Source organism: Pieris brassicae, chromosome 2 (genome assembly GCF_905147105.1).
Source record: "Pieris brassicae chromosome 2, ilPieBrab1.1, whole genome shotgun sequence".
Classification (NCBI taxonomy): domain Eukaryota; kingdom Metazoa; phylum Arthropoda; class Insecta; order Lepidoptera; family Pieridae; genus Pieris; species Pieris brassicae.
The window spans coordinates 18465798-18493087 of record NC_059666.1 but is presented as its reverse complement, the minus strand read 5'-3'; the positions used below and the strand labels follow the sequence as shown (position 1 = coordinate 18493087).

General features: G+C 31.8%; 2 protein-coding genes across 5 annotated transcripts; one reads left to right on the top strand and one right to left on the bottom strand.

Moving 5' to 3' along the window:
* Positions 1–359: 359 nt before the first annotated feature.
* Positions 360–16077, bottom strand: LOC123720070 (glutamyl aminopeptidase-like). Of its 4 annotated transcripts, none has more exons than XM_045676525.1 (18): positions 15946–16077; positions 12362–12547; positions 10996–11357; positions 9280–9415; positions 8633–8909; positions 8342–8512; positions 7748–7845; positions 7082–7216; positions 6589–6755; positions 5868–6008; positions 5176–5261; positions 4607–4737; positions 3997–4197; positions 3126–3202; positions 2513–2664; positions 2054–2183; positions 1180–1402; positions 363–595 (listed from the first exon to the last, which is right to left on the bottom strand). In XM_045676525.1, the coding sequence occupies exons 2-18, from the start codon at positions 12545–12547 to the stop codon at positions 434–436; spliced, it is 2835 nt and encodes a 944-aa protein (XP_045532481.1). In that variant the 5' UTR covers positions 15946–16077; the 3' UTR covers positions 363–433. The 4 variants fall into 4 exon arrangements, with proteins under 4 accessions (XP_045532483.1, XP_045532481.1, XP_045532480.1 ...); XM_045676524.1 differs by lacking the exon at positions 15946–16077 and adding an exon at positions 15311–15423; XM_045676523.1 differs by lacking the exon at positions 15946–16077 and adding an exon at positions 15125–15290.
* Positions 16078–24865: 8788 nt separating this feature from the next.
* On the top strand, positions 24866–27268 carry LOC123720351. The gene is made up of 2 exons (XM_045676916.1): positions 24866–25217; positions 26147–27268. The coding sequence occupies exons 1-2, from the start codon at positions 24866–24868 to the stop codon at positions 26707–26709; spliced, it is 915 nt and encodes a 304-aa protein (XP_045532872.1). The 3' UTR covers positions 26710–27268.
* The last annotated feature ends 22 nt before the right edge of the window (positions 27269–27290 follow it).

Genomic DNA, 27290 nt, shown 5'->3' with positions numbered 1-27290 from the left:
AACGTGACGTGTGAATGGATTAGAGCTAACCAATCACAATGAAACGAAAGACGCCACTGTTAAATCTTATTACGGCTTCACTTTAACGGATTATTACCATAAGTATCAACGACATGCTCATCCGGTAAGGAATCACTGATTTTCGGAATACTTTGCGCTCGTAAAAAGGTTTTAAGTTTATTTAAAAATAACTATCTTATGATATGCCTTAATGAGTTGCTAATAACAACCCCCCCATATACTCAAAATGGTTGCCTTATTTTTAATACATTATCTACATTTAGATAATATTAAAATTTAGCAAAAGTGTAATACAAGAATACGTTAAATAAGGAACAACATGTTGATTAATTTTTAATTAAGTAACTTTACATACATTATTTGTAAAAATAATGTAATTAATTTTATAACTTTTCAATAACTATATTTTCCATTATATAGATTTAATTGCCTTCACATAGATTTCAAGCCACGAAGCAACGGTTGATTGATGGGAAGAAGTCCATTTGATATTATTACGGACATTCTCAAGCGCTCTTTGACGTGCGCTTGCGCCTGCGCCGGCCTCTGGATTCTTTTCAAAAAATGATATCATCTGCAATTCAATTATGTTTTATGTTAGTATTGTTTGAGATTCGATTAAATTAGTGTAAGTTAGTGATAGAATAAAATGAAATAAATAAGAAAATATTCAAAAAATTATCTTTAAAAAAATGACGGTATATATTATTTTGTATTGCTTAAATAAGACACATTATACACTGGTTTTATAGATACCCTCAATATAATTTTAATTTGTTGACGTAAAAATAAAATTTTCTAGAAATGGTGTTCCAAAAGTAAATTTAAATGTTGACTCAAATCTATGCACGGCAGAGAAGTTGAACCTAGGCCTGTGAGATAACACAATATTTTGCTGCGCACAAAATTTGGACCAAAATAATGTATATAAATCGATTTAACAAAAAACTTATTTCAGTACAACTTTTAATAATTTTATCTTTAATATGAACTGAGAGTAATACGTTGAAATACGGGTACATTTTGAGCTCACAAACAAATAAATCGAAAATGTTAAATTACCATTATTGATGGACTATAAATAAAGTTGAATCGTATGAAGAAGTTTAACTGTTCCTCATATAAGAGACAAAAAATGTACAGTAATAGAATATTTACCTCCTGTAATCGTTTCTCTGTATTAAAACCGCTGGTAATAGCAGGTATAAGGTTCCCAAGGTATCTACTGTTGAGTGTAAAACGGTCAACAAGTTCCTTCCATCGATTTCGAACCTCGTCCCATACCAGTCCATTTCCAGAAGGATTAGTACTTATCAGCTGAAGAACGTTTAGGTAATCCTGGCTACGAATATTTTTCTCATCCCAAGCTAAATTGAGATATCTGAAAGAATTTAGAAAGAGAAAGGAATTTAGTTTTTGTGTTTAGAGGTATAACCATAAAATTATAATTCATACGTAAATTGCGGTTTTTGACTGTAAAGTTTAGACTTTTCACTCAATTTAAATTTAAACAAATTCCATACGACGCTGTTCGTTTTTTTTTAAGAAACAATTTATTTCTAAGAAATGTAAGCGTAAAGAAATAATCTTAGGTCCCTATTAAGCAGTATTCAGCGCTGTCATACATGTCAAACTTCATATAGAAAAAATGACTAAAAGTTGATGTTGAGTGAAGTTTGACATTCTAGAATACAGAGCTTTGCATTTTTTTTTTAATTCGCAAGTAATAAAATAATTATCAAGGACTATATATGCAAGAACACGATGTACATTTTTATATGACAAACGACCATACAAAGCAGTTGCCGCGGCTCCTGGACACCGATATTAGTGGGTCCGTTACCTGTATTTAAGAGAGAAGTATGCTCCTTTATTAAGAAAGGGTTTTTAGTTTGTTTAGCCTGGAGAAATCTCCACTGGACCCGATTCCAGATTGAAGATCGAAGACGAACAAGAATTGCACGAAACTACTTAAATTTTCTCTCTGAAATTAATGGAATTACCAATAACTCATATTTTATACAACTTTAACCTTTTGAGAATAGCGACATCTTCCGGCGCAGAGAGTGCGGACCTCAGTTTAGTCTGTTCCTGTACATCTTCTTCCTGCAAATAGATGGCCCACAATTTCTCCCACTCTTCTGCTGATGCATGCTTCATACCTTTGATAATCAAATTAGATTAGTACGTATCCGAGAAAAATAAATTACAATATATCTCGCGTTATTTATGTCGGAATTTATATACTTTTATTCATACACATTATTTTACTATAGATATAATGCTCAGATAGACAAAGTCATTGGTGCACAGCCGGGGTTTGAACCCACTTGACCTTAGCGATAACAGTCTCACGCTTAAGCCACTAGGCCAACACTGCTAAAATAGATAGATAGATAGATTCTTAATAGATAATCTTTAATGAGATTTGGATGTCACTTTAAGCAAAAAATAGCGGATACTAGATTAGTTTGAAGTAAATGCATCATACCATAATAATAAATTAAGCTTCGTAGATCAGGTTCTATGGCAATATTAGTTCCGTGAGAGTTCAACCACTTCAGAAACATATCCCTCACTCTGCGTTCAGCGTCAGGCAAGCCGCTCGAAGCAGCTAACGTCAAAACTCTCGTTCGTAGCAAACTGCAATAAAAAAAATATCAATTAAGTTATTAATGTCTCTAATTTATGTACTCAATACTCATACATCATGTCAAATATAATAAAAAAATTATACATAAAATGTATGTAAGTATTACTTATAGAAACGAGAATATTACATTATTTACATAATTTGACGTTTTAAGGGAGCTTTTTAAGAAACTTGCCGCGCACCATCACTTGATGGAAGCAGCCATTCCAGGTATTTCTGGATCGACTTAGAGGCCACCTACACTACCTTAAAGACGGTCATACAAGTGTCCATAGGCGTCAAGCTGTCTTATTAATCCGACTGCTGGTGGGCTGAGAAACTGACAGATAGTCTAATTAATACGATATTATGGGTAGAACGTATCCAAATGTTGCCGTAAATTATAATATAAAAATATATTCATCAAAAGTAGCATTACACGAAAGGATATTTATGAATGCGAATATATTACCCTTGAATCACATCCAAATTCGTCTTCTCCCAACTTTGTTCCGTATATAGGCCAGCAATTAGGTGCTGAACATATTTCTGAAAAATAAATAAAATCTTTATAGCACAATCCCTAGCTTCTATGACAGAGTTGAAAATTCGTAGATTAATGGTAGATCATATGTAGTAAGATCGTATAGTAATAGAATCAGATGAACTACTTAAATCGAATTTGTACGGACGATTAAATTGTACGCAAATTGATTTTTTTTCGTAAAAATCCAGAGTCCGTAAAATTTCATTATATACGTTGTTGTTAATCCAGTGTCGCAACCCCACTACCCCTAATGTTATCTCAGTTATAAGCTCAATTTTTAAACAATTAAAGCCAGTTGTCACCCTGCTTCAAACAATTTTTTTTATTTGAACATACAACAACCACCTCCAAAATTAATTCGTGTTAATTGTCATTCTTACATTAAACATTATTGTATATTTTTCGATCAGAATCGTTGTGTCAGGTGACGTTTCAAAACCAATATTTATACAAGTCTTTTACTACATAATGATTATAAAGCCATGTTATTTACAGATTTCTCTATATATATATATAAGACACAGGTATTTTATAGTTTAAAAAAACGTTTATAATAATGTAGTGGAAACACTCTCGACATAGGATACGGATACGATGAAACGTCACGGTGATGTGCAGCGTTTTTATCGAAGGGAGAGAGCGATTGGGACCGATTGAGAGAGAGTGAGTGTAAACAGTGTGAATATAGATATACAAACACATGAAGTGATCATCTATTGGGGCTTTTACCCTAGTAATAATTAATTTAAGAAGAAGTTTCACTTCTGACATGCCTAATTTTTTTTTTAAAACTTACCTTCAGATTTTCATACGCAGGGGTGTTAAGGAGTTTGTTAGACAGATGACTGAATTTTCCTGAAGCTGTTTCCCACGGAACGAAATCTTTCTCCACGGGAAGGTATTGTGTGAGTGACAGTGCTATGTCATATGGTAAAATACCAGCATCTGATAACGCAAACGCATCATCCAGTAAATGGGCCCTATCTGATAATGTTAGCTGAAAATTATTTTAAGTACAAAATCCAACTGAAGTGAAAATAATCTTTAATAATAGTCTGAAGTAATTTAACGCTTAGTGCCTTGGTTCAGCGTGCTACTCTCAACCCTGAGGTCATAGTTTCGATACCTGGCCGTGCATCAATGGACTTTCTAACACTCGTAGGTAAAGGGGAAGATCGTAAGGAAATCAGTATGTTTCGAATACAAAGATTAATGACGTGTGTGCCAGACAGAAGGCTGGTCATCTATTTGTCTATGAAATAAGATACGGATCGAATTCGAGGCCAAGGCCCAAGGGTCGTTCATTTATTATGTAAGCAGATTTACTGCAATGGCAAACGAAAGGTAAAAATAATGATACATTACGTTTAAATGTATCAAACGGAAACGAAACGACGGCAACTTACCATATCAGATTTAACTTTTAGTTTCTCGATAATCTGATTCCACATATCCAACGGATAGTTAACTCTGTAGTAGCCCACTTGATTGTTATTTATTTTTAACAATTTTTCATCGTCGCTGAGAGATATTTCCACTGAAATTATATATGCTTTACTAAATAATATTTACTAAATAGTTTATTGTGTTGTAAAGTTTCGTACTTTATAGTTGTCGGTAGCGACACCTACATTCTACGGCTACAATTAATACGATGACGTCTAACTCTGAAACACACTACCGGATTTTTTTAATAGAACAAATCAGTATATGTAAACAGGCAAGAGGCTCACCTGATGTTAAGTGATACCGCCGCCCATGGACACTATCAATGCCCGAGGGCTCGCGAGTACGGTGCCTTTAAAAGTTTTACGGACCGTTGAGGATACATACAACTTTTCGACCTTAACCACTGGGTCTGTCGTCCGTGGTTAGACTGGTCGAGAATCCTCCCTTCAGGCCCGAGGAAAAGTACCTCCTTACTCCACAGCACTTATTGATTAAATATAAATCACTATATTATAGTATTTCTTACCGCTATCCGACGTATCAGCAAACCATAGTATATTGTCTCGCTTCTCTTTACTCGTTGAATACGTTATAGGTACATACCAACGATAACTGAAGAACAGAAAAAACTTGATAAGTTAGACTTAGAATTTAGTGATGCTCAACGCTTAGTTAAAATGTGTTATGTGTGTGTTTAAATGTAGATGTTATGCATTGTGTAATTAGTAGATATTGTTATTATAACTGCGATACTGATTAAAAAAATTAATTTCAATTCAATATCAGTTATATATAATCAATTCGTGTTATTGGGACTAGAGAACGTATAAGGAAAGCCGAAACGAAGGTGCAATCGATTGTGATTGGTCAACAGCATCTCTAGTCCGAGATGCGGTGGCCCGCGACATGATACGTCATTCGTTCGTTTAACCAATCACAAAACGTTTCTTCTTGCGTCTGCCATTTTGCATTCTCACCCCTCAAATCTTGATTGATTATTTAATTTCAACTATTTTAAATCTCCAGAAACTCAAAATTGTTTTCATTGACAATATGACACGACTGTTATCTGATACATTAATTTCAAATAGTCATCATTATTAGCACGTCAACTTATACTTCATTATAGATTTGACAACTTATTGGTAATTTTAATTTGAAGATTTATAAACTGGGGGCATCCTGAAAAAATCTAAATTATCTATACTGTATACTTACTGGAATACCGAGTCATCATTATAAGCCGCAGCCGTGTCTAATAGAAACCTTGATTGCGTCAAAATATAACTATTGTTAGCTCCAGGGCTCACTGTTATAAGAGGATATCCCATTTGTCTCGTCCACGTATCCATTATGTATCTGTGAAAATGTTATTTAAGAGGAAATACTTAAAAATGATATTGTTAAAATTAAATAATAAAATCGAAAAGACAATATCATAGTTTTAAATAGAGTTGTTGATTTTCTGTGTTTTTGCAAGACAGCCTCTATATACATTTACAATATAGAATTTAAAAATTAACAACGGTGTATGAAAATATGTATGGGGCGGCTATAAAGCATGACACGTCAAGTCTAGCGTAGATTAGTTCGCTGGAGTCATAAATTATCCAATAAATAATAGAAAGAAATAATTATTGCACCAAACCAAAAGCTTAGAGAAGAAAAAGAGAAAATCCATTGTAAAATATTATTGAATTGAATCATATTTTATTTATTAATGGATTGAAAAATTTATTTATTGACCACTTTGTAGCTACAATATTTTTTTAATATTATTATTTATTTTCAATGGAATCGCAGTTATATGACTAGGAAGAATTTATTCATAGTCATTTCGATCTCACCTCGGACCATGCCTTATAACCAGCAAAATCAAGTAATGTTTCATTCAAATACTTACATTATCAAACGCATATCAAATATCAAACGCACTTACTTGAGGCTTAGATGTGGATATAGAGTTTTAAAGTATGGCTCCAGTGAAGATAGTAATTCTTGAGTGACGGTGTTGCCATATTTGTACTTCTTTAAATAATCTGAAACTCCTCTACGGAAGTTTTCCTCACCGATAAAGCCCTCTAACATTCTTAAAATTGATGCACCCTACAATTTTTATTTTATTGTTTAATTTGCAAATTGCAAAAATGTGGGAATTAAATGTATACCAAATGTGAAATGGTAACATTAAACATATATTTTTATAATTGAATTTGTTACATAAAATGAGACTTTTAAACTCTGCCATATGAGTTAAACTTTAACGCAAACGCAAGGGGAGGTTCAGAATTGGAAGAGTTTTTTTTAAAGCTACTACGACTCTAGTGACTAGTCGAACGACAAAGTCTATTTTGACTCAGTTCTGTCAAATTATAGAATCAGACAGATCTTTACTGGCGTTATAAAATCGAGCCTGAATTATAAAAAAATACCTTATTATACGATATAGAATCAAAGATGGCGGTGATTTGATCTGGTGTCTCCACTGTTTGTACTATAGGGTGACTTGACAACTTCGCATCAGTCACTAAAACTGAATGCAGAGTTTTTGTTAGGAATTGGTCGAGCTAAAACAGAAAAAGCTTTCTTATTAATGAAAAAATAAATAATCTTACTGTATTGTTTTACTTTAGGCAGGGTAAAAGATTCAGAGTCTAGATTGCGCTAAGTATAACGTGTAACACAGTAGTACAGTTGTACTACTGTGTAACTCAAGTAACATATTCAATGATAGTTGATAATCATTTAGGTATTTCACTGTATAGAATTCTTGTTCTTTCTAAATCTTAATGTACCTGAAATTATCGTATATTGAAATGCGTTTATAATGAATTTAAAAATATTAAATAATACAGTAGAAACTGTTCAACTATTATCATAAATGCAGTCATTTGCAGACATATATGGGTTAATTTCTTGTTATTTTTTTCTTATATTCTAGGAGATTAGTGCTTACGCAATCAAGACGATTATAATCTCTACGTCTACCAACTCTCAAGAGCGATTTACTTAATATCGAAAATATTTTATATTAGTGTTATAGATATTAAAATAACTATAATAAAAATGGCTTCAGAGATTAGTTTTATTAAAATTACCATAGTCCAGGAAGGTTCAATAGCATTCAATGATTTCACTTGCATATACGACGCAAAACCTTCGTTGAGCCAAACTTCATCCCACCACTTCATTGTCACTGAAACGAGAAAAAAATATGATTTAATAGGATCTCTTGAGTTATCACGCTATTTTTAATCGGTTTACAAAGACGAAGCAGATTATCAATTTGTCATATATTTTTTGTGTGTTATTTTGATACATTTGCAATAGTTTGAAACTAAAATAGTCACTACCACAAAACTTACTTAATACAAAATTGCTAAATTATATGGATTTTTTTATTCATACAATTTACAAATGCAACATGAATCAGCACTTAAGTATAACCAATTATAAACTAATTGGTTAAATATGAAAGTTTTTTCAGATTAACATATGAACATTAGTCAACAGTATTGTTTGTGGGCATTAAGATTATTAAACAGATTTTTGAGGTTTCTTTTTGGTATTTGAATGGTATATTGAAAATTTGTTTGAATTACTCCAAATCCGAGATTTACCAAAATTTATCTTATATAGGTCAAACCGAATATTTACTACTCTTACTGTTAATACAAATATTTTCAAGTTACCTAAATTGCCAAACCACATGTGTGCCAACTCATGTGCAATTGTATTGGCCACACTGATTTTATTCTGCGATGATGTTGTGGCCTCATCTACCAAAAAGGATGTTTCCCTGTATGTAATCAAACCCCAGTGCTCAGTAGCACCTGATACATAATCTGGAATCGCGATCATATCTGAAAAAGTTATTTTGTTAGTAATAATAGACTTATGTTAAAAAACATACAAGATTTTATGCAACAAAATGCATTCCTATGACAAATAGGAAGTTAAGTATAAATTAAAATGTTACCTACCAAGTTTAGGAAGAGGGTATGGCACCTCATAGTACTTAATATAGAATTCTGTGGCTCGTTTTCCAATATCTTGAGCAAAATCAATTTTATGCGTCTGTTGCTTCTGGGCGAATGATCGTAAAGTGAAGTCTTTACCAATACCACTTGCATTTATGAGTGTTTCTTTGTAATCAAAGTTGCATACAACAAAACAGGCTAGATATGTGGACATAGGAACACTTGTAGCAAAAGTTACTGTTTCTGTTTTTGTAGATTTATCTACTGTTTTTGATATTTCCTATAAGAAAAATTGGATTGATTAAATTGAATCAAGAGAAAAAAAATATGATTGATTTTTGACTCTTTATAAACAAGTTTGCAATTTATTTTATTAAACTTGTTTTGTATTGACTATTTTTGCACATTTAAAATTGTGTGAGAGCAAAAAATAAAGAGTTTTCATTTCTATAGGAAACTAAAAAAATAATAGAAATACAGGTAACCCTTTTTACAACAATTACTTATTTTCTTGCATTAGTGACTATGGGCTTTCAAATATAATAGAGTATTAAATTAATCTAATTAATTAATTATTTAATCTATGGTTCATGTACATATTTTGCATACCATAGTAATTTTATTAGTTCACCTTCTAAAAATAATCTTACATTCATATTAGAGAGTGCAACATAATCAATAGGTTTGACCAAGGTTATGTCATATGTTGCTTTAAAATCAGGTTCATCAAAACATGGGAATGCCTGGCGAGCATATGTCGGCTGAAATTTACTTGCCACCATCGAACTGAAACAAAAAAGTTCAGTGAAATAAATAAAGATTTTCAATTGCATTACAGGATAAATCTGTCAATGTTCTACTGTTATTATTGCTATTTGTTGCTTACATACTGGTTTTTTCTTCATTAAGTCTGAAGATCTTAAGGAAAGCAAATATCAATTATAATTGCTGAATATATATATCAATTAAACTTCTTCAGAAGAAGCTTATGGTGAACTAGCAGAGACATTCCATTAATTGTTCCTGGTATTGGTATTTAAGAATATAAAATTTTACAATTACAGAAGTTCAAGGGCCTTATTTACTAAAACTGATATTTACCCTCCTGCTTTAAGCCTAGAGAGATAGAAACCTACAATATTCCTGGTTAAATCTCCACTAAATTCAATGTTTATATCATAACTTCCAACTTTAATACTCTTATCAAATTGGATATATAATTGTTCTAATGATTCAATTTCAAAATATTTCTGTACTGTTATTTCGTTGTGGCCACTAGTCACTTTCACATCTTTGATATGTAAGAATTTTGTATGCAGCGAAAAATTATCTCGTTCACTATCGACGATAACATTAATGCTCACTTCTCCTAGAAATTTCCCTGACTCAAGATCAGGATTTAATTTTAACTTGTAATTCACAGGGTGAATTGTCTGGGACAATCTTTCAGCTAACTTAATCTTGGATGTTTCCATTATTTTTTCGTAATAACTCCTAGTTATTGTCCGGCTATATAGAAAATCTTGTTTAAAACTAATATTTTGTCGGTATATTTTCTTAAGGGCAAGAACATAAGTTTTTTTCAACATAGAGTCTAACGCAGTAGTTACTCAGCGTTAATAACATTTAGCAGCAAAGTGGAAATCTTTTCGACTCTTTTTATTTCTTCTTATCTCAAATAGTAAATAATAAATATAAATCTGAAAACTTCGGATTTTCGAAGTTTTATGAATACCATTCTCATCTGAAAGGTGTCACGACAGTAAACTTGAACTGTCAAACATCACAGCAAGTCTGTGGTTATTGGCATATTGATGCCACCGAATACCAGACAAAAAAAAATTATGAGGCATAAAAGTCTAACTTTAATTACAAATATATACACAAATATCTAGTAATATCAGTTTTAATCTATGTAGTTATTCGATGGTATGTGTTATGTAAATTGTTAAACGTTCAAAAAAACTAAACTCAAGGTTACTCAACGCACATTTAAACCACACTCTAAATTAAAGATGTGAGCAAATCGGAATATAATATTTTAATTTTCTGTAATATAGGTAACTTCCTAATATTATAATAAATTATATATACGAAATAATATATTGCTCGTATATTATGATTAGTAATAAAGGACATTCGTAATCAGTAATAGAATGCAATTATTTATTATGCCTTTGCGAAGTTTAGTAACTACCTAGGTCTACGATTTAATATATTTTATAATATTTACTTTGCGATACTAAGCGTGTCTTGATTTGTCTATTCTGAATGTTAAATTTATCTATTTAAAATCTGAAGTTAGTGATACATAGATATAGCTAGAAATATATATTTAAAACTACTTTGAAATAACGACAACTTACACGCCACCTCGCATTGTACTTTGATAAAAGCCGACAATTCCTCTGTCAAGTTTCCCAGTAAAATTTAAAGTTAAGTTGTACACCCCTTCACTGATTTCATTATCTCCAAACTGCACCTGATAAACCTCTCTTTTTGGTATTATATATGTTGTATTTATTTGCACAAATCTGTTTGCATGATCGTTGATTTCAACGTAGCCGATCGATAAATTTTTTATATGAACCTCAATATAGGTCGTTGGTCGTAGGACGCGCATTCTTATCGTTACTTGCCCTTTAAAACTCTTTCTTTCTAAGTCAGGCCATAGCATTAGAGTGTAATTTAATGGCCTCACATCTTTTGAAAGTCGGTAGTTTATAACCTGTAACGTAAAAGCGTATATATAGTATAAAATTTAAAACGTATCCTGTTTGGTTAATATTTACCCCTTTTATTCGTGAAATCGAAATCACGCCACGTCACTGATTTTCTTCTACTTAAAATTGTGTTCGATAGAAAGAGACAAGTAATCAATAAAAATCGTGCATCTAGGTTAATAAAAGGTTATATCTAAAACATTTATAATATGTAAATTAAATAAACATATAAGATATATAAAACATATAATAAAACATTTTTTTTATAAATATAAAAAAAACACTAATACGTAATTTAACAGGGTTTAAAAAAACATTTCTAGATAACTTCTGAAACCGGAAAGTATTGGCTTTAAAATGTATGAATGTTGATGTCCGTTACTATGATGTAACATACTTGTAACACATAACCAAACGTTAAGATTTTTGTGCGTTGTCATTCTGCAATTTGTGTCAAATTTTAATAGTGATTTACTATGTAGAACGAGTAACAAATGCTAGACAGTGACAAAATTTTCAATTACGAAAATGAGAGACCCCGAAAAAGCTATATAAAGGTATATATGCCAGAGATGTCAATGGCAACGCAACGCAAATGGGATCTCTTCGTAAGGAGATGCAACATCGTCCTCCAATTACCAATTATTGGAAACACTATATTTGCTTAAGTGCAATTCAGCTTACGTAAGTAAGTAATAAAAATCTAAATTATTTATGAAAACTTTGGGCCAGTATTGCGTCAATTTCATCCAAATTACATCTATAATGTATATACGAGTACTGTATATTTTGTAAACAAAATAGTTTCTAAATCCCAAAACAGGATTAGACGTACGTTTTCAAGCATGAACGTCCTGGTCAATTCCACTGAGCCTGACTGGTTGTGTCACGTGACTGATGTATATAAATATTTTTAATTATGGTTTTTTTTGATAAATTAGTGATTATTTACTAGTACTCCACAAAACTTTTTTAAATCACTTTCACTTATTTAACTGTACATACTTACATGATCTTCGTTTGTCTTCGTTTTTTTTGATATGTCAGTACTTACTAATTCTTTTACTCTACATGTTGTGGTTTGGACTGACAATGCTATCGTGGATACAAACAAAGAGAATGATAGTAAACTCAACAGCACGATAACTTTATGAGAACAGACCCAAGACATCATATCGGGCTTTTGACAAGACATCTGAAAGAAAATATTCAATGTCGAAATATGTAAAAAAATACTTGTTACAATTGTCAGTTATAAAGGTTTATTTGATTGTAATCTATTCTTAATGTCGTGGTTAGGTAAAAATTGCCAATTAAGGTAGTACGTTTGGAATTAACGTAAAATCTTTTACATACAGTAATTATTTAAAATCATCATCATCACTATTTCCTTGATATTTGCGTATAGTAACTCATTTAAACAACATTTATTTACGAAAGCGAATTCCTTTCATTATTTATGAATTTTACGCACGTGAAACGTCCAAAGGTTTTATTATTTATTAATTGTAAAAAATTAGCACGTTTTATATTTCTGGGCAAAACAACAATTGAATTTGTTCAGATTTCATTTGAACGACCTGCTGAACATTAGCTGAAGAGTAATTTTGAATTATATTTTATTCGAATATTGATCAATTGCTGACACGACTCAAGTGTGTTCCAAAATGTTAATAGCTGAAGGTGCGCAATACACCAACAGCTCACTTAAATAATATTATGTATGTGTGAATAGGTGTAAGTAGTATTTAAGATATTGTCCTTGAACATTAAATCAGATTTGAATATTGCTCTGTCGTATTGATTTCTCGCTTCCTCTCAAAGTGGCGAAGACTACTTCAAGCCCTTAATTATCGTGGTGAGCCTGCCCGATAGCTTTGAGATAATCCCATCACCTCGAACCTTTGATCCTACCCGTAGGGCTCCGTCTGTTACCTTAGTTCTCTTGGTGCAGACATCCTGTACTTATTTATATATTCACTATTTATTTATGTGTTAGGGTACATCTGTAGGGCTTAGGGATCTACGATGTTTCGATTTTCCACGATGTTTAAATCGTACTAGTGTTAATTGCGAAATTATTATTTTTTCAAATAAAAAAATCATATATATATAGTATTGTCTTCTGTTAACATGGCTTTGACATATTTAAAGAAAACACTTTTTTACCCAATTGTCACGGGGACCATGCATGCTGTAAAGCACGCGAAACGTCGAGAGAAATTTAAAATTATGTAAAATAATTATAAGTTTATAATAATACATAGCTTCAATCCGGTAAAAAAGTGTTTTCTTTAAATTCATATATATTTACTTATTCATGTTGGACAATGTTTTAGACTAAAGAACTTCTTATCTTTAACTTAGTATATTTATATGACATCTATCTCAGCGAGAAATTACAATCCATTCGATGCCGATGTAAATAATACAAATTACAGGAATTCAATCTCTTTACTTCAATAATACCGTAAACATGAAATACGACAAAATAAAACGAATACTTAGTATAATTAGTTTCAGCCGTCGAGTTGTTTTTGCATTCATTTTTGGCTTCCATATATTTATTAAAGTTCTCCACATAATATATAATGCTGTAATTATAGTATATGTTACAAGCTATCCTTTCTAAAATATATGACAGTTATGGTAAATGTTACAAAAAATTAAAATATGTACTATCCAAATTACTAGTAAAACAGCGCATTAGGTATATTAGCTGATTAGGATTTTTAATTTGATCGGCCCACTATCGACTTTGTCAAGCTCTGGAAAAGTAATGTTTACTCAGTTATATTCGCGAAGAATTTGAATGAGAGGTGCCTCGACTCCTAGGTTGGCTTTTCAGACAGAATTTGTAAAATTCTGCTGATTTTAAACCCAGGTAATTAATAATGGACGACAATGTTAATGTCCTGTAAGAGAATACTATTTGGTATTTGACCATTTAACAATTTATGAACGTGTCACTGCCTAGAGATCTCCGATCGTACAGTGATTTTAAATTTCTTAAGTCGCTCATAATACGGGTGCATATGATAAAATCCTGTACTAATGAATTCTAGGTATCGAGTAAATGATCTTCTAATTATTTGGCGATAGTACTTTTGGTCTTATTCGTATTAATATCTAAACAAACTTCTATGGAGCCCAATCTACTAGTAACCAACGAATAGAATAATATTTTTTATTTTAATTGAGGAAAAATATTGCAAAAACAAAACAAGCGACAATTATTGCAATAATAAATAGAAAATATTGCCTTTAAGGAAAATAACAAACTCCTTCTAGATAATTAATATTAATATTATTAAGTATAGTAAACTTTGTTATTTGTAAACGGTATTACTTTTTGTATTATGATTTCATTATTGTAGCTTTATTAATGTTCAGGTGTTTATTTAGTTTACTTCAGTGAGTTTTATACCTAAATAAACGCGTAAAACTTTGATCAAGCATTACTTTGTATAACCTGAAGCAAAAGACATGACAGTATTTAACGTACAGAACAATCTTAATAACTATAATTTATGCAGTTTTGTTTATTAATATGTACGATGCGGCTACTATTACACTACAATAAACGTAAAGATTATTTCAATGTACCTAATTAGGTATTCTCAGAGAAATTATGAATTTAATTTAATTTGACTTAAAGCCTACTGGAAAGAGTTACTAAATCATTGCATTTTAAACTTTGTAAGTAAATATATTTATTTATATTGAACGTTTAAGCTACGAACGTCTAAACCACTTAGAAGAAAGTACTTACCTTATTTCGTACTGTTCACAAACACTTGACGAAAAATTAAGTCTATTGACAAATGCATCGAGCCATGAATAGAAATCGATCAATGTTATATTTATTACGACACAACGATAAATTTCACTTGCGAACTAAATGCATCTGACCGACGTGATTGTTTTGAAGTTGTGGCGAGTAAACGTTTATACTTACATAATCACCACCTTCGCAACATTAGAATGTTTCTCCGATTAGAATATTGTTGAATTTTCTAAATCTTTAATAAGTATAACAACCGTAGAACTTCAAACCTGATCGCAAAAATAGATATCAATGTGAGAATGATTGTAGTCAGTATGGATGTTTTCTTTTGAGATAAAAATATAAGTTGTAATCTTGTCTATATTTGATCGAAGATAACCCTTTTTGGTTATGTTTTTTAAGGTCAAAGTTATTAAAAAGGAATCCGCTTTAACAAAATAGTAGAATAACCAATAGGTAGCCAGGTTCATAATTTCTCCAAGAATACCGAATTAGGTACAGTGAAATAATCTTTACGCTTATTGGAGTGTCATAATGGCCGGATCGTACATATTAATAAACAGAACTGCATAAATTATACTTATTAAGATTATTCTGTACGTTACATACTTTTTTTAATCTTTTGTCTTTTGTATGAAATTGGTATAAAATATTTTCATCGCGTCATTGCTAAGGCAAGGAAAATGTCGTTATTAATTTTATAATGTTTGGGTATCTAGTTTTTCAGGAATGTTGCATATCGCATTCATTTTTGGATTAACGTATCTATGTAATACTTTACTCCTTCTCTTAAACATTATACTTACACTGCTGTAATGATTTCATAACTTTGATTTTGTTCTTGCCGTTGATTACAAGTGTACAGCGCCTGTAGTAAAATTAAATTTTAAGTTGGCGCCTGGTATATAGCCCCCGTGACCACAGAGCTGGTGCTCGCTCAACGAATGAGTATCACAATACAGTGAGTGAATGTTGCCAGCATTAAAGGTACACTGCCACAGAACCTTTTTAAATTCGTTGTAGTTTTCTTTTTGTCTATTTTTATTTATTGTTATTAGATTAGGTAGGTTAAGAATATTGTAAATACTCTATATTTGTGTGTTTTTAATATAAAAAATAAATGATGTATTCCAATTTTTTTATAACTTCATATAATAAGGCGTAAGCGTAGAAAAAAGTAAACTGTTATATTTTAATTAATTTTTGGTAAAAGAACGCACAATTGTCATAAATTAGGTTACTATCACTAAAATAAATTAATATCATAAAGTATAGACTAAACTATCAACTATTAAGATTCATACTAACACAAACAACATATTTTATTAAAAGTACTCTAAAGTCTAAAGTCATAATGTTAAATATTTTGTAAGCTATTGAACCTTTTAGGTATTCAGAAAAGTGTTCTTGCTGTTTCCCGAAATTAAAAATAAGTATGAACGCCATGTTTCTGTTGGTACAGTTTCAACAGAACCATGTCATATTATATGCGTTGCGTTATGTGATACTGAATGTGAGATGAATCTGTTTTAGTGCACTGAATGAATAAGGCATTTAATAAATATTTATTTATAGGCATTTAATTATATTTACGAAAAATCGAACGGATGTACGCCCTATTGCGAGTGGAGGGAATATGCTGATATCAACAGGCTCATGCTTCTTTTTTTTATTTTTTAGATATTATTACTGATTTAACATAATTTTGAACAGCCGGAAGTGAAATCACTGAATTTACAATGCTAAAGATAAATTACGAAGATTAATTATATCTTAAATGTAGCTAAATTATACATTAAAAGTAGCTTTTCCAGGGATAAGCTACAGACGGATCTTTGTAAAACATAACTCAGTTAATTCTATGACAATAATCACAACAATTTGCGAAACATGAAGGCAGTGCCATGACCGATACAGACTTTAGTGTCAACAATTTAAAATTATTGAGACTATTTCTTTTTCATAAACATATCCGATGCGATAGTGTGGTCTTCCTATCTACTCTATGTACAATGTACGATGAAACTCATATGAGATAATAATGATGACAATATTCTTTTAAGTTTAGGTCTAATATGCTTCTAATATTTACATTTATTGCAAGATGCATAACTTAAATAAAACAATAAAAAATTGCTAATTACACATTGGAGCGTGAGTAAAGATGTATAAACCGACAAAGTTCCAATCTTCCAATTACAATTCGTAAATTATGCGAGCATCACACTTATTTGATATTTTTTCTACAGAAAAAGCGACGTAGCATTTTCGAAATATTTCGACAATCTTATAGCAACAATACTAATGTTAAATTAAAAATACATTTCCCTAACCTAAACTGCCTCTGTTGACATTAATATAAGCACCTTCATATTCGTTTTCATGACCACTGAATCCGTAATTTATCGCGGCTAAGTCTGCGTCACGTCCCTTCACACTATTACTGTTTCTAAACGCATTAATTATAATTAATACTAAAGCTAGTTTACCGATTAAAAGAGACTTAAAAAGCATAAACTTAATCATTCCGAGGAAAATTGGCACGACCATGGATTGTATTACAAACGGCAGTGCCATCATTGGTAAAAGTCGCTCCAATAATTTCTTCTGCTTTCCACGTCCTGAAACTGAAAATATTTATCAATCGTAATAATTGTAATACTATATAATTCTATAATATTTTCTATATGGACTAATCTTATAGTTTTATGATACGGGCCCACAGCTAATTGATGAATTCGTCTTCCCTCGTTTTATAAACGGTCATGAAGTACAATTACACAATTTGAAAACTTAAATAATAGCGATTACAATTTGTTTACATAGAACATAGAACCACGTGGTCGTTAACCACAATACTTATACAGTTTTATAATGAGACTGCAGCTGCTGTGCCGTCAGCACAATCACAGAATCGAGGATGCCATACGTGGTACTTTCCTCACAGATACTCCGAAATATTAGGATCGCTATACAGCGAGTAACTACCGATCTTCGTTTTGAATAGAATTTGTAATATTTATAGTCATTTATATTATTGTGCAACATTTATCCTGATTCTTACAGAATAAAACGTGTGTACGTTTTATTTGAGACAGAGATTCCGTGACTACTTTTATGTATGGTATTAAAAATATTTGAACTTTGCTATAAGTAATAATGCTGAAAATTTAACATTTATTAACAATACAATAAAAAAGACCTGGGTGAAACAACAATTACATTTATTAATTTTCTTACTTAGAATTTCAATTTGGTTTATAACTTGAGGTTTCAAATTGAATTGAAATCATTTATATTCTATTCATGCAAGGTACGGTAACGGAAAGTAGTTAAGAGCTACAGTTAAGCCATACGATGACCGCATTTAAAATAAGCAGCTTAATTAAAAACCCACATTCAGAAAATACTAGAGAAAGTATAGTAAAGAACACCACGAGATATATAAACTCTTTTGAAAAAAATGGACACTTAATTTACTTTCAAATGTCAATTTCAGTTATTTAAATGGAATTTAATTCTCTAATGTAGCCTTTATACTTATAATCGTGTAAATTAATACGCATTAAGTGAATTGTAGCAATTTTTTACGTAATTTGTGATGATATTATTTTTAATCGTACACAGCTAAATAATAAGAACTGTCGGCAATACAGACAATAATTTTTATAATGTTTTTTTAATGGATAAACAAATGTTAAAACCTACTAAGAACCTACTCTTGCTTGAATCCTTCTGAGCATGCTTTACACGATATTTTTACTAATGATTCGAGGAATACGTTTCTCACTATTCTGCAATGCTCCTTCCTGATGTTTTGTTTTCTCTGCTTTTACTCATCTCTTTACAACCTCAACATGCTCAATTGGATTTAGGTTAAGAATCCTAGCTGGCCATTCTAAACGACGGATCCCAACTTCTTGCATGTACGCTTAAACGTCGCTAGAACGGCGAGCATTGTCGTCGATAAAAATGAAATCATATATGGATTTATATCTATAGAAGTAAATGGTATTTAATTAACTGAAATCGACCTTTCATCGTAAATTTCCTTAGGTGCCCATTTTTTTTATAGACACACGACCGCGAATGATTATTACTATTATTCGAAGGAATAGAATGTACAAACTGAATTAAAGCGTAAGAAAAAACTTTCACTTATTACATAAAATTATTTTTAATTTTAGATTTACTGTATTATCAATTAGTGCATGAACAGTAAAACATTTCATAAAACTATTGCTTTTTGTAATTTCTCTTAATCTTTAATACTCGTGAATTAAAATGCTAAAATAACGATTAATATTTATGTTGTTTTAATGACTTCTCAATTTTCTTTTACACTATATACATTCGCTATTAATTAATTTTCTAGACGCACAATGCACGACACGCGTATAAAAACAGATTTCTTCTTCTAATAATTCATTTTACTTTAAAAAATAAATTTATTTAATTATACATATTGATTGTGCTCTACACTCAGACCTCATTTAGGGTGTCAAAAGTTTGTACCTATAAAAACGTGTTTATATTAATGAGATTGTAATAATGGATTAATGGATCACGACGACGATGATACAAAATGACAGTATTAACGAGATTTATAAACAATAAATAATTATTAGTAAGTGATTTGTGAGAGTAACACTTACCACTTTCCACATCCTTGCCCAGGTCTACCTCAAAGGAAATTGGGATATCCGTGTTTTTACCATCTGGAATCTTTGCGTATACACCATCATATATCTCCATTCTTTGTATATGCTGTGTATCATTGCAGGAGACTTGGCAAAGTGCTATTGTAAGTATAACGAGCAAACGCAGCGCGCGATGTCCGTTCATTGTCACGGTCACGATACCAATGTTTTTACCGTGCCCCTCCTTACCACCCTTGCAGTCAACGACATTAGAAAAGCTAAGTTCTGCTACAATAGCCACGAGCATTCCGCCAAAATAAATTACTATAATAATCAATATCAGAAACTGTTTTACTCCTTACATGTTTGTTCTTCAGGGAAAAACCAGTTAATGATACGAAAATAGATTTGCTAGAAATGTGTTGATGAAGTTTTCCAATAACTTCATTATTTTTTTACTTTCGTGCAGACATTGAATTATAAGGAAACATATAATATAATAAGGAAACATTTCATGTGACAAGTTTCTGTGGTAGCTTTCGCTTTTATTTTATTGGTAAATTAAAGACAAAAGGTGTTAATTTTTATATCCATTTGATCCATTGATATGAATAAGCAGACCGTAATAGAAATATTTTCGTATTTCTCGATTGTTCTTAGTATGGCATGTATCGCTAACAACTTTTTCAATGAAGTGAAATCTCTCCTGTCTCTAGATATACATCGATGCAGGGAAGTTTTACCTATTTAGAATGGAACCTGTATTAAACTGGTTAGAAATTGAAACCATACCCGCTGACTTACAATCGATTAATATTTCTCGTTGAATCGTAAGCTGTTCAGATCTTTTGAGGCGTAGATTTGGTATAAAAAAATTATATTCATATTTGAAAATGGTTGGGTAATGTTTTGGTGTTTTAAAGAAATATGAATTTTGCATTTATAAATGTAGATCAATTTTGTGTTCGTGATATTGTAAATATGATTCAGAGCGTTACGGATACATCTCAGCAACTGTCTCTTCATATACCATATTATTTCTGATAATTGTGTGGAATAACGCAGTATTTCTTTGATTTTCTAAGAGTAATTTCCACATTTTTAACTTTCTATTTCTATATCTATATCTATAACAATCGATAATTTCATTGGTGTGAGTTTTCATTGTCAGATAAAATGCGACAGTAAGTTCAAGACAATTGAAATAATTTAAACGAAAAAGCCAAGGTCATTATTAATAACAAAACACACAAACTAATTAAAATACTTTATTGGTTAAATAAATAATCTTATACTAGTCATCGTCGTCTGTCTTCCACGACTATCATGGGATACAGACAAAGGTAAATGCATTTAATGTATTTCATACACAATGCTTTTAAATGCAAAATATCTTTCGAAAAGCTGATAACAGTCAAAAAGGTTTCCATTTACAATTTTCAAATATAAATATCTCGGGAATAAAAATAGCGGGGAAATTAAATATCGGAAATGATCCTCTTTAACAACACTCTTCAATCATTCCCTTTGTACAAATTGAGCTGTAATTCCCAATATATCGGGAATCGGGCATCACATTAAAGGTTCTATATGCTTGATTTAATTTTTATCAGCATATCTTTGTCACTGTCAAGACTGTTATTATGGTAGTATAGCGAGTAAATGGAACCTTAATCAGACATTGGAATTCGTCTTTATTCGATGATAGCTTCGTTGTCGGATCTAGCCCATGGTGATAGCAAAGGCCCATTTACGGGCCAAGGAGCTGGTAGAGCCGGTGGGATGACCTCAGCGCGTGGGTGAAATACCAAGGGTGAAGCTGGTACTGCTGAGAATAGCCGGGATACAGCCTGTAAAAATTGATTAATGTTAGGTGGGATGAGGCAACTCATTACATCTTTCTTATATCTGTAATGAAATAAGATTCATTTACCCACGACTGATTTTCCCTGGTTGGTTTGTCCGAATAAATTTACTATTTTTTTACTTCAACGCCGTACTTCAACAAGCCGTAGGCCGACTAATTAAATTGATGTAATCAATAATAACAAAATGTCATACATGATATACTAAATATAAAATAACCATTTTCAATACATTCCTTATGATGTACCTTAAAACGAATCTTAATTACCTGACTGACTGATACAATTAAAAGCATGACTCCAATAGCAAGATTTTTCACTGATATAACGGCCAGTGCCATTAATAGAGTAGAGATAACTCCCAGAGTGAACATCACCGGTAAGAAGATGAAGGATAGTCGTTTCAGAGCATTGTGGCCAAACGTTCTGCCGACGCTGTTATCTAAAAGAAAAAAAAAGATAGTGAACTAACGAAGATATTTTCACTTAATATTTTTTTGTCTCTTATAATTAACGTTAACTCTTTTCAAGTCAATTCTTAGAGATAATGATATTTTTTGAGTAATTTCACAAATCATGTACACTTCAAATAATTATTCACTTCATTACTTGAAATTAAATCATATATTCGGTGTTTATATTAAATTTTACGCTTTTATATAAATATATTTATTTCATGAAACAATTAGAAAGATTCATTAATACTACAATTTGACAGATACAAACATATTTTATCATGAAAGTTTTCGTTTGAATAATTATACAGAAACACGCAATAAATTACTGAAATATTTAGGAATAATGTCAATGCAATTATACATTATAGACGATTATACTACGTCGATTTATAACTATTCAGCAGGACTCCATTATTACCTTTACTTAGATAATCCACAAATCCCTTTTCAGACACATCCTCACAATTCACCATCGCGAACGCAAAAACTGCGACGTAAGCCAAGCTTAGAACTCCGAAAATTTTACACATCTTGAAGGGCTTACAAAAATGATGATGATCACTCGGCTGTTTGAATTTGACTGCTTGCCATATGATCGATTGGAAGGATATAAAGTGTCCTGCGGAAGACAATGGGCAAAGTAAATCGAAAAGAAAGCGATTGACAACGTGATCGTGCCGTAGAAATTTCGACCCCGATAACGGCATACTTTTAAGGACTAATGTCGAATCATTAACGGTGTACCTTGAACATCCTCTGATTGTTATCTATGCACGTATTCGCGAAAGTGACAGTTAATAGAACATATTTTGGTTTAATTACCAGTGGTTACTTTGGAACACGGAAGCAGTGTGTACTGAAGTGTTTATGTATGGGACAACTTTAGTAACCCACAAAAGATTTGAGCATTGAACATATTTTTGTCAACAAAAGGATCAATATTTGACTGCTAATGCCTTAATAGCGTTGTTTTACCGAGAACTGAATTCACGGTCTCAAATTTTTACGTTAAGAGCAACACAACAGAAAAGGCACCAGGTTCGCACGACAACCGAAGTCGCACGCTAAAGAATTGCTTATTTTAGTTAATAATCCGTACACGGACTTGAGGTGAGTGGGTACTGTGGGGCTGGAACTGAAAATCCTCTTTGAAACTACTAAAAATGCCCTCTACACAATAATTAGCCTTCTGGGTCCACAATGGCATTCACCTGGGTTAGGTACGGAATATGTGCATTTGATCATCTCAACCCTTTAGCTTGACGTTTTATAATTTTTTTACATAAAGATTATTTTTTATAATCATATTAAAACCTAATGGTTTGAATGAACCTAGATGTGTAATATATAAGACAAGGAAACTTTCATTAACATAAATTTATTATATGTTCATTTCGTAGAGAAATTCAATTAACTGAAGTCTAATAAGATTGGATGTGCGTATACCATCAGCAAAATCCAAGATTGTATGTACATGTCCGATCTTATATTTGCTCGTAAATACTTAATGATTCAACCGATTTATTTAGATATGATTATTTATTCGTTTGTTTTTTCTTTTCGCCAGAGCTGCGATTGACTCCCAGCTGAACTATCAAGGCCCTACAAACCAATAGCGTATTAAAATCTTTAAAAAAAATCTACCTGCTTGTAGCGCAGTTGTAAAATAAAATAAATAAAAATAAAACGTTTCATGCGTTTTGTGTGGAATAATTAGTAGGCATAAAAAGGATTTCACAGGCATGTACGATTATAATTGCATGTAACTTGTAACTATATACTAATACAATTTGTCTATATCTTACCAAAATTATTTATTTATCGAAAAAATTATTTATGTAAATATGTTCCCTATCTATACGTAGAGAAGAGTAAGCGCTTAGAAAATTTGCAATTAAGTGTTTCTAAAAGATTTATTTAAGTATCGGTAATTTGAATAACGTTTTAGTTAAAGTAAGAAACTTTATTAATTTACTTTTTTACTTTCTATTTTTAATGTATCATCTTTTTAGTTTAGTTTGTTTTTTTTTGTTCCTGGTTAGTTTTGTCTTAATAACTGTGTATAACATGTATTTTTGCACTTCTTGCCTATCAGATTTTTTACAACCAAGCGTTTTGTCTGGGTGCTTGGTCTGTTGCGGTGTTCATGATATAGAAAATTATTAAGTATAAAGTAACACGAAAGACTTGAATAATTACGCAAATTACGAGATGCGTGCGAGACACATTTTTCATACTAAATCGCGTCACGTAGAGAAACCTAGTTCGACGACCAAGCGCCCACTGCGACACCTCGTCCGTGACCGTGTGTATGCTAATTACCGCTGCATTTGAGATATAGGCCATTTCCTGCTAACAAAGAATGCGAAACTTTCCCTCAAAACGTTTTTCAGATGTGTGTACGGCGTATCAAAGCAATGCGCCGATTTTGGAGAAATTCACGATCGTCCTTTTGCATTCTGCACTTGTTTCTCACAATTTGAACGAATCGATTGAGATATATAATAAAACATGGAAAGTATGTTTAATTTAATGCTTTGTGTGCGGTTTAAAGACCAAATATGTTACTCGATTATAGTTATGAAATTGCATCGCTTTTCATTACAAAGTGCAATAAACTAAATAAATAATGTATAATATGTATCATTTCCTTTAGCTTTCGATTTCTTTAGCCGTAATAGTCAATTGTTTAGAACAACTTTATTTACAAGAGAGGGGACGCTGCGCATTAGCAAAGCCAGTCCGCGCAGTTAGCTTACAACTATGCGAGCAATCGTCGCGATTTTCTTCCTCGCCACATGTACTAATGGCTTACGCGAAACGAAAAATACAAAACTACTTCGCGATGTTACAAATTGTGTTAAACAGAATAGCTTTTCAAAATGTGTTGTCGCATTCGGAGTATGGAAGGCGGAAAGGGCTCTCGAACCGGATGTAAATGAGTTTATTTGGATTGATTATGTTAACGATACTGATGAGGAACTATATTCAAGGTTGTGTGATGGTACGGAGAGGCTGTTACGGTATCGTCCATTAACTATGGATCTTGGTGATCGCTACACGCTGAACATGAAGTCTTCGGGAAATAACTTGCTTAATTTCGACGTCATAGAAAGTAATTACTTTTTAATATTAATCCTATTCGTAAATTCTATATATTACTTCTATATCATATCTTTCATATTATAATCGAAAAGTCGGCAAAAAGTTAATTAATCGTGGTAGGCATGGAAACAAACGCTTCAAAACGTTTTAGTTTGTACTCTTAACGGAAACTGAGCGTTTATCAAGGCAATTTCTGCTGCACACCACCACTACGTGATGGTTCCACTGAATACTCCTATCCATTTCGAATAGGGTCCTTCAAGAAAAGAGTGTACCAATTCTTGAAAGGCCGGCAGCGCACTCGCGAGCTCTGACATTGTGATTACTTAACATCAAACGAGCACATTTACCCCTTGTTCTATAAATAAAACTTTTCGAAGCTTTGACTAAAACGTTTGTTTTATGTCGCAAATTTTCTATTTCTCATAGAATGTGCAATCGTATAATTATTACTCGCTTTCAACACAAGGCCATTAAATAAATGCTGTCATTTATTTTCCGGGTGCTGTAAACAAATTTAGTTCCAAAGTCATAATTTAATATTTTAAAAGCGGAAGGAAAGCAGAAATTTCATGTAATAAGATACTTCCTTACATGTGTAGCGATGCGAGATAAATAAATCATACGTTAATAGAATACAAATGTTATGAATGTATATATATAAAAAGATACATGCAATATATGTTGCGTGCATATAATCTTTGTGTAATGCGGTAGTAAGATAACAGCGCTTCTCATATATGTTCTTTACTTGTCGACATATTTTTTATTTCTTATTTATATAAGGAAATGTAAATTGTGCGTACCTAAACTTTATGTCAAATAACTTTAAACAGTCATTAAAAGTTTAAAGTGTAATTAAGCTAAATGAGCACATCTTTAAATGGGTTCCAATAAATCGAATCTGAAACTTTTTAAAAGTTTTCATTAAAATTTCAGATAAAGACACAAACACCGGACGGACAAGCACAAAAAAGATGACAAAGATGTTCTACCAAGCTTTGCCTTTCCTACTTCTCCCCGGAATAGTGATGTCTGCAATTCTACCATTTTTCTTGCCTACGCTTAAAATGGCTACCATGGCTACAGTAATGCTTAATAATATGGCGTTAGTCGGAGCTGTGCTCATGCTTCTAAGAAATAATGCCTTTAACGACCGTAATTATCCGAAAAAGGTAATTTATCTAAATGCTGGATATGGATACGGCTACGGTAGACCCAAATATGATCATTTGGCGAACGCACCATCAGAAAATTTAGATGAGGTAGTTGAACCCAATCACGTAACTGAATACAGCACAGAGGTCACCCACGACACAAAGGACTACCACCTCGTTGGAGTGGATCCCAATACCGGTATCTCATATCCATTCAATGAAGAATGGTTGAAAAACACACAAAATAGCCCCACAAAGGTAAAGAACGTGCAGATAATTGGTGAAGTACCCAGTATAACTGATTGGCGGAAGCCCAACAAATGGCCTCCTGCAAGCAACAGATGAAGTTGCCAAGTTGTTTTATATTCCACAGATTGCTATTAATTTTGAGTAGGCGTCTAAAATGTTCTCTAACTTCGACAGTTCTTTTTCTTTAATAGGATTTCGGCTTCTACTTCGTCTACATGTATATAGTAAATTATTTTTTCGCAATGAAACTAACAAACCCCTAAAGTGTCAAAGGAAGTAAAAATATTATTTGTGTGATTTCGTTCCTTCTATTTTTCTAAAAATATGTGTGTAAACGTTAGAATAAACCGATACTTTTCCCTTTAATGTGTAAATTAGTTCTTGCCTTGTATATTATATTTAAGGAGTAACAATACTATTTATAAAGGTAGGAATACGAAGTAATTCGTAATTCGAGGTAGGAATATAGTAACGCAGAGAGTTTATTGTGAGCACTAGGATCTTTTTTTATAATTATATTTTCCAATTTCCTCGTAGTAAATTGTTTCTTGCGTAAATAATTTAATGAGTATGCTAAAGATATGAATATAATTAGGTTGTATAACGACACAATGATCGTAACTGTATGAGAATAAAGCAACGTAATAATTTATAAAAATTTTATTGCATCCCTTCTG